Consider the following 16,425-nt stretch of genomic DNA (forward strand, 5'->3'; position numbering starts at 1 on the left):
ATGAACATTTCAAATGTTTTTATTTTTGACAAATATTAAAATTGAGACAAAATTATGAAGATGGTAAAGCTGAGATTCGAACTCGGAACGCTTGAAGCACCGCGATGCACATGTTGTGGTGTCGACCACAGAGCGATCGTCTGAATGGTGAGTTATGATGAGCATGAGCTTATTATTATACTAAAACTTATTTTTTTATTGCAATGTTTTATGTTGAAATGTTTTCATTATTTATTAAAGAAAATTATGCTAATGATAACAACCTACTGTAAGCCTATGTAATTCTTAATAAAGAATGCTAAAACACAAATTCTGCCAACTAACATCGGTTAGCAAGTCCTGATCAATGTTTTAATTTTATGATCATTTAGTTTAATTTATTTCACTGTTATGTTTCAGTTAATAAATCTACTAACAAATTAAAATAACACAAAGTTTAAGACACATAACCTATTGACTAGGGATGCTCCGATCAGCATTTTTTGCCTCCGATACGGATTCCGATATCTGGGATTCAGTATCGGCCAATAACGATCACCGATCCGATACTAAAATAAAAACAGTGCTGAATTACCTAATAAACAGTATGCCTCACTGTGTAGAAGAGACTGGGATCATTCTTTTGTGAAAGGCATCAGGCAGGCTTGACTTAAACATTACTTTCTTAACTGTATGGGGGTGCTGGATGGAATACAGGCAGGCTAAATACACATTAATTATGCAGATATTAACATAAATAAATACATGATATTCAATAAAATTTATTAAGAATAAGATTTGATATTAAGATAAGATTTAATCATGTTTCTTTTTTATTTCTTTTTATCGATTGCAAAAATAAATACATAAATCACAAATTTTTTCTGTGATTAATCACCATAAAACATTTTTTTTAACCCTCTGGGGTCGGGTTTTGCTTTTTTTTTTTTTTTTTACATAGCAGCAACAGACTTAAAATACTCTGTCATTTATGGTCATACAGACTTAAGAAATATGAAAAAAAGAATCTGTGAGATGTTTACTTTTGTATGTGTCCACTTACAATCAAAACAAAACGTTGTGCTTCTGTAAAATAAAGGGGGGAAAAAGGGTGTGCTTTCTGCCTCTCCGTCTCGTGAACTTTTTTTTTTCTTGAGCCCGTCTCTAAACATAAACAAAACTCAGCGAATACTTGTCACACATTTATGAGCTCTATATATTTATAATCATTTAAGTGTGTATTTTTAAATGGCCTGATTCAAAAAGAAAACAAATATTCTCTGTTCAAGTAATTTGTATAAAACCAACAAAATATCCGTTTTCTCAAACCCTTGCTCATTATTTTTAATGTGACCACACGCGCAAAAGATATTGACATGCAAACCTTACATGCGTCACGCGAACGCAAGGGCGTAGGTTTGGTCTCAGCTTTTGGTGGGGACATCCCACCCTCACACCACCCCCTTATTTTTTCAGCCAATCAAATGACGGCGTTCCTTGTACTGTCCTACTGGCCATGGGAATCGATGCAAATCGCTGCAGCAGGGTTTTTTCTTGGCTCAAAACTAGGCGGAGTTGGTACAATTCTGATGATGTATTTAGAAAAAAATTTACATTTTAAAGATAAATTCATTAATCTGGTGCACTTTGAGTCACCAGAATCCGCTGTTAAAAATAAATAATCCACCCGCCCAAACCTATGATATTCTCTGATTTAGATATCTGATCAATGATCAGTGTTAAGCATGATAATATGGTAAAATGTCACACTGTAATAGGGTGATTTACAAATAACATTTATTTAAAATAAAAGTTCTTCTTTTGGCAAAATTAGATTTCTTTAATAGCCTAAACCGAGGCTTTACTCCCTTCAAACTTAAATTGTCAATGTTTCATTACGCCACTATTGGAAAACAATCTTATCAGAATATTTTTTTTTACCTTTATAAAGGGCATTTCCCCCTAATTTTATTAAATGTATGCTCAGCGGCAACACTCCCACCACGCGCATCACGCGCTGTGCGTAGGGCACCAAGAGCTGAGGGGGCCCCAAAAAAATTACTTAATGAAAATCATTAATAATGACGATATTATTTCAGTATAGAAACACAGACATCACGGGAGTCTCCCGCGCATATTGATAGCGGCTCACTGATGCCCGCGAATTAGTTAAAATCTCCCGGAATCGCGAGCGCGCCCGCGAGACAGATACTGTGCTCCAAACCGCGTAGTGCGTGCACGGCAGAGAGGAAGAGAGAGCAAGAGGCCGCGTGCGTGTGCCTCAAGAAGCGCATGTAATATGTTTGATGGACACAGGACAGAATGGACACAGGAACCCAACAGAACCGTCACGGTGGAAAAAGTGTATCTGAGCATGTGACTGTCTATCAGAGTTTTGTCGAGAGCAAGAGGCGGTACCGAATTTGACGGAGACGGCCGCCTCGTAATTCTCTTACAAATATTGGTGGGAACAATTTTGTCATTTTCAAATATTGATTGGGACTAGTACCTAGCGTCCCCCCCCCTAAACCTACGCCCATGCGCGAACATACTCATTACCTCAAAAACAATGCACCGAACTTCATCAGTCCTCTGCTCAGTCTGCTGTTTGTCGAGTTTGGAAGACGCACACGAGCTTATTGGATTTACATCCGAAGAAGAAGAACGCCATTTGAAGACAAAGATTTTAAGGTAAGAAATAATTCTGAATTATATTAGTCAGTGTTATTGTTGCATAAACTTTACATTCAGCGGCTCCATCGCTTCAGTAAATGTTCTCTACACGCGCTGTGAGTTTGAGTCAGTCACGCTGTCTGTTGGAAAAGCAAAACGCATGTTTTTACTCCAATCTCATTTCATAACGTCATAACAATTGTAAACATTTGAAGTAACATGATAATCAATTATATTTTTACTCGTGTAGTTTTCCTGAAGTGTTTAACGATTTATAGGCTGCCTAGCTGCTTTAGGCTTGTTATTATTATTGTATGCAGCACTGGATGTATATGCCTACAAGGCACAACAAGGTGTTCATTACATATACGCAATTTTAACCCAATTTTAAAAATCTAAAAATGTATTCCCAGAATCGTGCAGCCCTATAGTTTATCTTGATATCACCATATTTACATTTTTTTTTTACAGGGACCAGATGAGAGACCACTGATGGAGTCCTGCTGACTTAAACATTCACATGATTCTCTGTACATGTAGGCCTACATGGTAAAATGAAAAATAAAACAACATGGAAATGACAGGTATGTACTATGTTTCAGGAATGGCACAAAGGTGTGATCAGTGTGATCAATAATGTGCTTTTTTGTCCTTTTTTGTGTATCTTTATATTATATTATGTTGTGTTGTAAATAAATCCCAAAAAACAAAAAGCCATTATTTTTTAAATGCAGTCATTATTTGTGCAAGGTTCCTCATAATGATATGGCCTGAGAGCTCCTAATAGGGCCATTATGGGAGGGTCTTTGTCTTTCTCAGGTGTGAAACACTTAATATGCATGGGATGTTCACGCCTCATCGCATACAGCTTTCTTACACAAAACATGTCTAACTAACAAATTTTAAATCAATATATTGTTTTATCTGAATGAGTATGCAGGATGATTTTCACATAGTTTTCAAGCAAATATTCTAGGCTACATGATACAATTTTCAAAAGTTTTGTGAAGAAATAATCAGTATGGGTATTATGACCTCATTTCAGTGACAATTATTATTATTATTTTCAGAAACCACGCATAAACATCATTATCTCAAAACAACAAACTTTTACATACATGCTGCTGATATACTAATGTAGCAGAGTTTGTTCTGAATACAGTGTAATAAGACTTTAGTCATGAAAATGTCACAAGTAACAGAAATAAGCGCAAATCTCAGAGCATGTCAGAACACCTCCAGGACCCAGAAAACATCTCAGACCCCAGAGGGTTAATATATTTTATAATGTAATAATTTCACAGTTAATCTCCAAATTAATGTAGAAACAAAGACAGTATATTTTAAATATTTGTCTAACAGGTAGGAAATATACACAAATTGAATAAAGTAACAGTTTGCACAGCATACATTTTATTTATAGGCTATATAGATTTTTCCTTATTAAAGTTACAAAAGTTCTTTAGTCAAGAGCAGTGAGTAATTTTCTCCGTTCACTTTGTTCTCTGATTAACTTTACTGACAGAAAGCTTCATTGGCTGCTGTCCCTTTAAGATCTGCCGCTGCTGACAGAGACTTCTCCCATTTCTACCAGTGACGCTTATCCAACTTCCTACTACCTGTCTACTACCTGCGCAGACGTCAACAGCGCAACTGGGTTGTAGGTTGCCAGGTTGAGCTCACAAATGGGTTGAAATTTGTATGATGCGTGTATTGTGTGAGTAGGATGTGTTTAATACAAGATCTGGCAACTGGACAACCTTGGAATAATATATTGATGTGGTTATTCATATTACGAGGTTTGTGCCATACAAATTACAGGAGTTTCACGGGAGAAATAACAAAATGGGAGGGGGGCGGGAGATGGGTGTGAAATACGGGAGACTCCCGGGGAAAACAGGAGTGTTTACAGGTATGCACGTTAGCTTGTTTGAATTGGAAACTGTTTACCTGCCGTCTGCGTGCTGCACATGTTGCTAGCGCGTGATATCACACACTTGTGCAGAGCATAGAATTACAGCGAGAGCGTTTAGAGAGCTAACTGCTTTGTAAGCTTTTGAATCTCTCGCTGTAATTTGATGCCCCTACGGATCGGCCCATTGTCACGATACCCGATCTACAATTTTATTCCATATCGGAGCCGATACCCGATACAAATATTGGATCGGAGCATCCCTTCTATTGACATGCATAGCCTTTCTAAATTATAGAAAAAATTGGGCACACAATGTTAACGTTTAGCCTATTTGTCTTAAATTTGATGCAATAATAGAAGCCTACATTTGTTTCAGTTCTAAATTTGAAATGTAATTTCAGTATTGTGATTATGAATTAGTTTTTATACAATGTTTTACTTGAATTTAGCTGCTACCGGTCTCATATTTCTTCTGTTGTTAAAAACTCATTTTAAAATTTTCGATCTTTGATCTTCTCTAGCTGATGCTGACACCCTAATTCATGCATCAATCGATTACAGTATGTTTTCACCTCGACCAGGCATTCTGCTCACATTACTCCTCTGCTGCATGATCTTCACTGGTAAACCGTGGCATCACATATTCACTTTAAGATATTACTTCTAACATTTAAGGCATTAAACAGTCTTGCACCTCCATATCTATCTCATCTACTTTAACTCCTGACCACCCTGCCCGGTCCCTTAGATCAGCTAAACTTGTTTTTTTGTCCACTGTAGGTGGAAGTTAATTTAGTGTTAATGCTCCTAAATTATGGAATTCACTACCCCTTACACTTCGTTACATCTCATCTATGGCTACCTTTAAGACTCAGCTAAAAACATCAATTTAACGTACTTTGGATAATGTGGCTATATGTATCCTTATGTGTTTGCAATGTGTGTGTGGGTGTGTAAATGTATTGTAATGTACAATGTAAAGCAACCTTGAGCTACAGAAAGGTGCTATATACATAAAACTTCTAAGTACCTCAATATGTTGAGTTGACAGTTTGGATTCTTCAGTCCAGCAGAGAGCACCTCCACTCCTGAATCCTGCAGGTCATTGTTACTCATGTCCAGCTCTCTCAGGGGTGAGTTAGATGATTGTAGAGCTGAAGCCACAATTTCACAGTGCTGACCAGTTAGATTACAGTCTGCTAATCTGCAAAAAGGGAGTACTCTGGTTATAACCCTCATGGGAAAAAAAAAGTATTTTCATACATTTATGATCAATATATTAACTAGTTTAAATATATTGAAAAATATATGAAACATATATTGCTTTAATATATTACAATATATTATATTATATACAATATATGGTATATAACAAAGCGTCAATGCGTCAAAGCGACAAAGCGTCAGTCTGCGGAAAGGACAAGAGCGTGCAAGTGGTTTTTTCTTAATATTCAGTTCTCTTGTTGTTCAGTGTATTATTTTCCAGAAAGAAGGGCTATTTTCGATTCTGTGGTTATTTGTACATTTTTACCTTCAAACAAATCTGTATTTTAATTAGACGCGTTAGGCTACTACTTTAAATAACAGCCGCGTCTGAAAAGTATTGCAGTTTAAATTTTATAGCACTTAAAGGAGAACTCCAGCGCAAAATGAACCTTTGGTCTAATTACACATTGTTACCTAGTCAATCGTTATCTGAGATTTGTTTTTATGATTATCGAATGTAAATAGTTTTATCGCTAGTATAACGCTAGTATATTGGGCATAGAGTAATGACAAATAAAAATCGCTTGTTAATACCACTAACAAGGCTCAAAATAGCCCCACACTAACACGGTAGCATAATGAGGGTCCCTACCTTCAAACCGAAGCATTGAGAACTTTGTCAGTGTTCAGACAGTTTAATAAGAAGATATTTTATACATACAGTCAACTTCGCGTATACAGGCAGAAGCCATCTTTGAAAAACAGTCAAAGGCAGTCGATCTACGAACTCCGATCCAACTGGTGAGATGTGAACGAGACCATATGAGATTCTATATGCGTTCGTAGATCGACTGATAGAGACTGTTTTTCAAAGATGGCTTCTGCCTGTATACGCGATATTGTATGTATAAAATATCTTCTTATTAAACTGTCTGGACACTGTCAAAGTTCTCAATGCTTCGGTTTGAAGGTAGGGACCCTCATTATGCTACCGTGTTAGTGTGGGGCTATTTTGAGCCTTGTTAGTGGTATTAACAAGCGATTTTTATTTGTCATTACTCTATGCCCAATATACTAGCGTTATAGGCTAAACTGTTTTTAGAGATAAAACTATTTACATTCGATAATCATGAAAACAAATCTCAGATAACGATTGACTAGGTAACAATGTGTAATTAGACCAAAGGTTCATTTTGCGCTGGAGTTCTCCTTTAAGTGTAGCTGTCCAACAGGCAGTTTCGATTTCTCCCATTTTCGGATTATTTGCTTTGCCTGTGTTAATTGCTTGGAGAGACAGCTGTCCTCACTCAGGCGTTTGAAAGCTCTATATATATCTGTAGTGTGCGCGCTGTCGCGGAAGCGTTAGCGGTAGCGTTCAGCTCTCCTCGTGTGAAGACCGACTCGGGTAAAGACCATCGACTCTACCTGCGCGACTCCACCGAGCAAGGACACTTAAAAGGCACTTAAGTATCCTCTTCTCCTTCTTCCTTTCACACTGGTATAGTATTTCCCTTACTCAATATGTGGTTTCAATACATTCCTGTTGTCTCTCGACGACGATCTCTCATCACGCACAGAAGGCAGCGGAATACTGCTAATCTGCGTCCCATTCTCTCATCCTCACACACACCTCTCTCTCTTTCTGTGGGTCTATGAAACTGTCAATCTGCAGTCAACAAAGCTGACTTCATTTCAGCCTTTGCATCTCATTCTACTCTTAATATTTTAGGCTTGACTGAGACCTGGATTCGTCCAGAAGACTCAGCAACCCCTGCTGCTCTCTCAAACAACTTCTCTTTCTCTCACACTCCTTGCCAGTCTGGGAGGGGTGGGGGCACAGGTCTTCTCATCTCTAACAATTTGAAATACTCAACCCTCTCCTCTCTATGCAATAACTACTCGTTTGAATATCATGCTATTACACTTACAACTCCCATTAAGATCCATATCGTAGTCATATCGCCCCCCAGATCAACTGGGAAGCTTTGTAGAAGAGCTGGATGGTGCTGCTGTCTTCTTTCCCTGAGGATGGCACCCCACTTGTAGTCTTTGGTGATTTCAACATTCATCTAGAGAAGCCGAATCCAACAGACTTCATCTCTCTTCTAGCCTCATTCGATCTCAAACGGCTCATCACCATAGGTACTCACAAATCAGGCAACCAACTGGACCTGGTATACAACCGCAACTGCATCACGGACAACATTTTGGTGAAACCTCTCCATGTTTCTGATCATTTCCTCATTACTTTCAATCTACAACTCTCTACCCATGCTCCACCAACCCCCCTACCACTTACTTTCAGACGAAACCTGCGCTCACTTTCTCCCTCCCATCTTTCCTCTGCTGTGTCATCTTCTCTCCCCTCACCCTCACAATTCTCATCTCTGGATGTTAATACCGCAACAGATACTTTATGCTCCACTTTAACTTCTTCTTTAGACAATATCTGCCCTATCTTCTCCAGGCCAGCACGCACTACTCCCTCTAACCCCTGGTTATCTGAGGTTCTTCGTGAACACCGGACCAAACTCAGGGCAACAGAGAGGAAATGGCGCAAATCAAAAAGACACAACTGACCTTAGTATGTATCAATCTCTGCTCTCTTCCTTTTATGTTGATGTTCATGCTGCAAAATCGTCTTATTTCCATAACAAGATCAACAGCACCGCTAACACACGAACACTTTTCAAGACATTCAACTCTCTCCTCTGTCCACCTCCACCACCACCCACCTCCTCTTTAACTGCTGATGATCTTTCGAACTTCTTTACCAACAATACAACAACTATCAGCAGTCAGTTCTCAGCTCCACACACACAGGAACCCAGTCCAACCCCTCCCACTCCCAAAAACCTTCTCTCCTCCTCCTCTCCACTAACCCAGGAAGAAGTATCTAAGCTTCTCCTCTCCAGTCACCCTACTACCTGCCCTCTAGATCCCATCCCCTCACACCTTCTACAAGCCATCTCTCCCACACTTCTACCAGCACTCACACACATCATCAACTCATCCCTCCACACTGGCACTTTACCTACAGCATTCAAGCAGGCTCAGGTAACTCCACTGCTTAAGAAACCGACATTAAACACATCACTCTTAGAAAATTATAGACCTGTCTCTCTCCTACCATTCATTGCGAAAACACTTGAACGAGTTGCCTTCAACCAAGTATCATCTTTCCTCACTCTGACCAACCAACTAGATGTAAACCAATCTGGCTTCAAGAAAGGGCACTCAACCGAAACTGCATTGCTGTCAGTCACAGAAGCCCTACGGATCGCAAAAGCTGCCTCCAAATCATCAGTTCTCATTCTCCTGGATCGGTCTGCTGCCTTCGACACTGTGAATCATCAGATTCTTCTGTCCACCCTCTCATCACTGGGCATCACAGGAACTCCTCTCCACTGTTTTGAGTCCTATCTCACAGGTAGGTCCTTCAGGGTCGCATGGAGAGGTAAGATATGCAATGCACATCAACTGACTACAGGGGCTCCTCAGGGTTCAGTTCTTGGACCGCTACTCTTCTCCATTTACATGGCTTCTCTTACCACTGCTATGCTGATGACACCCAGCTCTATCTCTCATTTCAACCTGATGATCCCACAGTAGCTGCACGTATCTCAAACTGCCTGGCGGACATCTCGGCATGGATGAAGGAACATCACCTGCAGCTCAACCTGGCAAAGACTGAGCTTCTCGTCCTCCCTGCCAATCCGTCTCTACAAAACGACTTCACTATCCAGCTAGATTCAATTTTAATCACCCCATCAAGGTCGATCAGAAACCTTGGAGTAACATTTGATGAGCATCTGACCTTCACAGACCACATCACAAAGACAGCTCGATCATGCAGGTTTGCACTGCACAACATCAGGAAGATCAGGCCTTTCCTAACTGAGCATGCAACACTACTTCTCGCCCAGCCCTTGGTTATCTCTAGGCTTGATTACTGCAATGCTCTTCTGGCTGGTCTTCCATCATCTGCAACTAAACCTCTACAAATTATCCAGAATGCTGCAGCCCGTCTTGTCTTCAACGAGCTCAAAAGGGCCCACGTCACTCCTCTGTTCATCTCTCTGCACTAGGGATGGGACGAAATATCGTTTGACAAAATATCGCGATACAAAACGTGACGAAACGCATCGAGGTCGAAAAAAATGGATCGCGAAATAAAGATAGATGGCACTGCTGCATGATTTGCGTAGTATATAAATAATTTAGTGTATTATATGTGTGTGTGTGTGTATATGGGGAAGACATACAGTCTATGGTGACAGGCTGGCAGGGTAAAACTAAATGAAAAAATATATATATCCGGGGAACGGTGCGGCTGCGGTACGTCATCACGTCAAGACAGCGCTGCAACAACAACACTGCAGTCTAGAGCGAGCTAACAAATATTAGCATTAGCACCAACTGCCTTGCCCCCAAATAGCCGACCATGGAGTCAAACGAGGTCGAAATTGAGGACGCTCCGCCTGGATACAAGTCATATATGTCTGGCAGTATTTTGGCTTTCTCATTAAAAAAAGACAAAGACGGCAATAGAGTAACTCACCAACTCTACCTCCGTCAAGTCCGCGTGCAAAACAGATTGTGTGAGTGAGCCCGTTTCAGTTGTGTGTGTGAGCGCGTTTCAGTTGTGTGTGTGTGAGCATTTCAGTTGTGTGTGAGCACGTTTCAGTTGTGTGTGTGTGAGCATTTCAGTTGTGTGTGTGTGTGTGAGCGGTGAGCGCGTTTCAGTTGTGTGTGTGTGTGTGAGCATTTCAGTTGTGTGTGTGTGTGTGAGCGGTGAGTGCGTTTCAGTTGTGTGTGAGCGCGTTTCAGTTGTGTGTGTGTGTGAGCGCGTTTCAGTTGTGTGTGTGAGCGCGTTTCAGTTGTGTGTGTTTGGCCAGTAAGGCCTTGTGTTTCCCTGTGTGCAGCTGAAACAAAAATAAATTTGTTGTTATACAGTAATATTTTTTTCCTTTTTTGATATCGTATCGCGACGTATCGTATCGTGACCCTGGCATATCGAGGTGCATCGTATCGTGAGTTTAAGTGTATCGTCCCATCCCTACTCTGCACTGGCTATCACTCGCTGCTCGCATCAAGTTCAAGGCATTGACGCTTGCTTACAGATCGACCACAGGCTCAGCTCCCTCCTACTTTCACTCGCTACTACGAGTCTACATCCCCACCAGAAGCCTGCGATCGGTCAATGAGCGACGGCTCGTGGTACCATCACAGAGAGCTACAAAATCACTCTCCATAACATTCTCATTCACGGTTCCATGCTGGTGGAATGATCTCCCTACCCTCGTCCGGAATGCAGATCCCCCAACTACATTCAAAAGACAACTGAAAACTAATCTCTTCAGTGAGCACTTGACAGAAAAAAAAAAAAAGAAAAAAAAAAACCTCTTCCTTTAATCCTCCCTTGTTTGGCTTATGCTACTATGAGCAATGCCTGAACTTTGTATTTTGAGCACTTCTTGCGTTATTTTTGCCTCTTCACGATGACTCGCTTGCTGTAGTGCTAATGTGCTAATGTTGCTGAGGTGTTTTTTTCCTGTTCCCAGACTGTACTCCTCACAGGAGCATAGTCTGGGAGTTGCTTTTTTTCCCCCTCACCTATCCTCATGTCATGCTGTATTATTTTCCTCAATCCTCTGTCTTCCTGTCTTGTCTACCCCATTGTCATATTGTATGTATGTTTGTGCATGGACAGGTTGATGGCTAATTTCACTGGTACTTGTGACTAAGTGACAATAAAGGCTACTACTACTACTACTGTAGTCCTCAGTTGTAAGTCGCTTTGGATAAAAGCGTCTGCTAAATGACTAAATGTAAATGTAAATATCTAAACTATATTTACTATGTTACACTAATGTGTATTAACCTGAGTTACTTAACCTCAATTGAGTTGTTTCTGCCACACAAAGTAATGAGTTAAGTGTATGTGTAAAGTTAATTACTTAAGAGTGCAATGTTGAAAACATGTAAAGTCTAATTGGTCAAAAAAAATTGTTGAGTTCAAAATATTCATAATTCTGAACCAAGTAGTTGCCTAAATTATTTTTGAGTTAAACCAAGACAATATTTTTACAGTATGTGGAAACTGATTTCCTAAACCCCTTACTGCACGCCCCACATTTTGGCAAGTGATGACATACCCAAAATAAAAAGGTTGCTGCTCATAAGTCATTCTGGATAGACACATAATCAACATATATTTAGAAAGATGACACTTGGGAGTTTACATGTCAAGACTCAGAATTACTCAGACTGAATATGGAGATATAAAACTTTAAACAAAAATATGAATATGATTTTTAAAATGTATAAAAATATCAATGTTGATGTGGTATAACAACTGTTACCACAATTTAACCACAATTACAGTGAAGCCACAAGTCTGTTCATGCTTCATTTCAAATCGGAGGATGATATCTCTAATCTCTTCATTATTCTTTTCTTTGTATTCAGCCACTATTAGCCTTTATTCTGGCATCACATGGCTTGCCCATATACACCACATTGATCCCACTATACATGAATCCACCCATTAACTGAATTATTTCTAGAAAACAAAAAAGTAAGCATATTCTTGGGACCCTATGTGAATTCTTTTAACAAATTAGATTATGGAATAGAATAGCTCCTGGCGTAACAGGTGCATTAGAGCAACAATTAGCATCAAGCTACATAACACAATTTTAAAGATTAAAATTACACTTTTACTCAAAATTCACTTTCAAACTACAGTCAAGTGTTTGTATTAACTTCAGAATGCGATCTAATGTGGATTTTAGTCTAATGTGAATGGTTTAAATGTTATGTTAGCCTTTTATATGCAGCTAATCACTACTCCGGCTTAGCATTTATAATGTAAACATCCATTATTGATATGCAAATACCCCTAATCGCATGAAAATCACACACAAACCATATTGTAATTGTGTGTTTATTAGCTTCTTGTTTCATGTGTAGAAATGTTTCTTTGAATTTGTTTTTCATGGAGCTTGGAACAAGGAAGTGTTATTGTGCAATAATCTGGGGCTGTCAGCGATCTTTGTAATAGGGATGTTAACCGATGACCGTTTGACCGATGGTTGACCGTATCAACGTTAACCGACCAAAGTTGTCGGTAGTCGGTTAAAAAAAAAGTGATCTCTAAATTAGGCTATTATAGACAGTGGACTAAACGCTACTACATCTCATCCGATCACCTTGTACCCAAACCATTTCGAAACTAAGGAGCCATTTGTTCTCCGATTACACACAAGCTCCTCGGCACCGCGTTTGCGGGACTCATGTTTCGCACTGTAGGGGATTTTAAAAAAGTGACGTGAGTGGAAGGGCGGCACCGGGGTGTGTGTGTGTGTGTGTGAGCGGGAGGCAGAGCGGCAGAGAGATGCGACAGAGTTGCGAAATTGCAGGCGCGGCTCGAAATGGCTGTTATTTCAAATAGCGTAGCATATTTTAAACTAACCGGTTAACCGGTTTCAACCGGCTAATGAGGCTCGGTGGTCGGTCAAGAAATTTTTTAGTTTTCGCCATCCCTACCTTTGTAAGTGAAGGGGTTAAATATCTCAATCGCGTTTTACTCGAATCAGGGAGAACAGGTGCTAAGTCTTACTCATGGCACCACTCTGAATAATTCAGCTACTGTCAGAGGCCAATTCCTCTAAGGGGGGACTTCCTTACACAAGCGGAGGGGTCAATTTGGCATCCCCAACCTAAGTTGTGGTGCCTCCATCTGTGGCCTCTCGACGAGAGCCTTCACGCCTCTCCTGAGAGATCATGAGCACAATCTCCTTTATGCTCAGAAGTGGTCTATCTTTTTTGGCTGGTGCTCAGCCCGGTGCATAGATCTCATATCTTGTGAAATATCTATTCTGTCATTTTTGCAGGAGCTGTTGAATGACAGACACACCCGTCCACGCTCAAAGTGTACATGGCAGCTATCACGGTGTACCATGCTCCTATGGCTGGCAAGTCGGTTGGGAAACACGACGTGGTGGTCAGATTTCTCAGAGGGGCCAGGAGTCTCGCCCCAACATGGCCCCTTATTCTTCACAGCGCGTCTTCCAAACTTGATAAACAGCAGAGGAATGATGAAGCTTTATCTTTGTTTATCAAGGTGATGGGGTGTTTACAGGTTTGCGTGCCTCACATGGACGATTAGCGCATGTATAAACTTACTGCGCATGGGAGTGGTCACATTTACGATAATGAGCAGAGACGTGAGAAACTGTACCTCTCGTTGAATTCATACAGATTACATAAACTGAGAATATTTTATTTTGGTATGAATGACTTAATTTAAAAGTATTCATCGATTTTCGGTAAATTTTTTTTAACGCATTTCAGACAGCAGAAAGTGCACCCTGTTTGTTTTCTTTATTTTACAATACCGCAAAGTTTTGTCGTTATTGTGAGTGTACACAAATACAAGTAGAAAATTGCTCTGAGGGCAACTTAAATAGGCAGTTGGCTCCGCCCGTTTTGACGGAGACATTGTGACTTGGGGTAGGGGGCGTGATTATTAGGGGCGTGGTTTGTATTACCGCGGGTCAGACACACTTGGAGAGCACCACATTGTGTCCTTTTTTCGTGGCTTATTGTGATGAATAACACTCTAACATGTCAATAACTTTTAGTACAGTGAAGTTTAAAAAATGTAACACTTTAGAATATCGATTTATAAAATGTGTGAATCAATGCGAATCGGCAGAAGATAGAATCACGATTCATATGTAAACCGTTTTTTTCCCACTAGCCCTATTCATCTATGGGATTAATATCCTGCCATGATTCAAAACTGAAAATAAAGTTCTGAAAGGTTGAAACTAAGTGTTCGAAAACTCAAAATCTTAAAAAAAAAAGTTTTGCAAGATCGAAAAATAAGATTTGCAAGCTTGCAAAATGTAAAAAAATAAGAATATCTCTGCAAACATTATGTTGTTTTTGAGATTTCCTTCTTCAGAACTGCAAAACGTTTTTTACGATGTTGCGCAATTTTTTTTTCAGAGTTTCAAATTTGTCAGTGTTCTCCCACTGTATAGTTTGTTTTCCAGATTTGAAACCTTGAAACCCGTGATCTGAAAACGGGTGTGCGAATAGGTGAAAAAAAGCTTTGAAACTCTGAAAACTGAGGTTCGAAAGGGCGAAACGTATTACATTACATTAAATTTGCACTCCTATTGCAGACTATTTTTTCAGAGCTGAGTTTACAACACCCACTTTCGGAGATACGCGCACACAGTTGCGAGCTTGCGACTCGCGTGATTGTTGGCAGCGTTGTCACGCAGCTCTGCTCTGAAACTCTGAAACTCAGACTGAGCGAAAATGAAGCTTCGCAACCTCGCAACTTAAAAAAAAAGCCTGGAGGGAGGGCCTTTCTGCTCTTGGCCAATGCTTTGCTGTCTGCTGACTACAGTCCAATCACAAGTCGTATTTACTGGAAAGGTGGCTTCTGCACTGGTTCTTTGCATGCGTCCGGCAGATTGACCGTGACGATTGCTTCTGTAAAGAGTGCAAATCCTTCCTCTCATTACCATGATTTACCTTTTTCTAGTATGATTTATCATGATTTACCACCATGTTCCAGTATGATTTACCATGATTCTAGTATGATTTACCATGTACTAGGATGGTTTACCATGATTTACCACGTTCTAGTACAATTTACCACAGTTGACCATACATTTAGCATGATTTACCATAGTGTACCATTATTTATCAAAGTTTACCATGATTTACCCTGTTCTAGGATGATGTATAATTATTTACTATGTTCTAGTATATGATTCACCATGATTTACCATGACTTACCATGTTCCAGTATGATTTACCATGAATCTAGCATGATTTACCATAGTTTACCATGATATACCAAGTTCTAGTATGATTCAGCATGTTACAAGTCTTGATTTTTACCAGTATTTTTTTGCACTAAAGCAAACCGGTTTCTCCATGTTAACTCCATTATGCATGCTTACACACATATTACACGTATGTCATAATAACAAATATATAGCTTTAAGCATTTGTTTATTAGCCAATGCTGAAAGCTGATAAAAAGATTACAAATATAATCCTGCTGCTCTTAAATGGATTTTTTTTTTTTACTTTCATTTTCAGGATTCCCATTTCTCAATGTGACACAATTGTCAATAGTAATACTCCAATAGATGAATTTTGACAAAATGTGATTGTAAATGTTAAAATAATGATTTTATAAAGTCTAAATATGAATTATATAACAATATTAGGGAGTAGTATGATGAAGAGACAGCAGGGGGCAGTAGAAGACCACTTAAAATACTGGTAAAAATCAAGACTTGCAAAATGAAAGTGAGCCAATAAGTGGTCTTCTACTGCCCTCTGCTGGACAATCTACAATTTAATAGTCTTTTCACATGTGCTTTTGCATTCATATATTTAGACACTAAAAATTCCTTACATAACAATTACTATTATAACACAATCATATTTTGTCAGAGTTTATCACTTCATTTGTTCTGATGCATCACATAATTGCTAACAACGTGGTAAATCATGGTAAATAACGCTAGAAACATGGTAAATCAGTAAATAAGGTAAATCATGCTAGAATCCTGGTAAATCATTCTAGAATGTGGTGTATCATGGTAAATCATCCT

General features: G+C 39.4%; 1 protein-coding gene across 3 annotated transcripts in view; it reads right to left on the bottom strand.

The window, feature by feature from the left end:
- LOC307003518 (uncharacterized protein) overlaps positions 1 to 16,425 on the bottom strand; it is a 100,571-nt gene that overhangs the window by 44,434 nt on the left and 39,712 nt on the right. For all 3 annotated transcript variants that reach the window (XM_079622073.1, XM_079622072.1, XM_079622074.1), the window contains one exon: positions 5,598 to 5,771. In XM_079622073.1, the coding sequence (XP_079478199.1) occupies positions 5,598 to 5,771 (174 nt within the window). The remainder of the gene's footprint in view (positions 1 to 5,597; positions 5,772 to 16,425) is intronic.

The sequence above is a fragment of the Phoxinus phoxinus genome (assembly GCF_949152265.1).
Source record: "Phoxinus phoxinus genome assembly, chromosome: 1".
Taxonomy (NCBI): domain Eukaryota; kingdom Metazoa; phylum Chordata; class Actinopteri; order Cypriniformes; family Leuciscidae; genus Phoxinus; species Phoxinus phoxinus.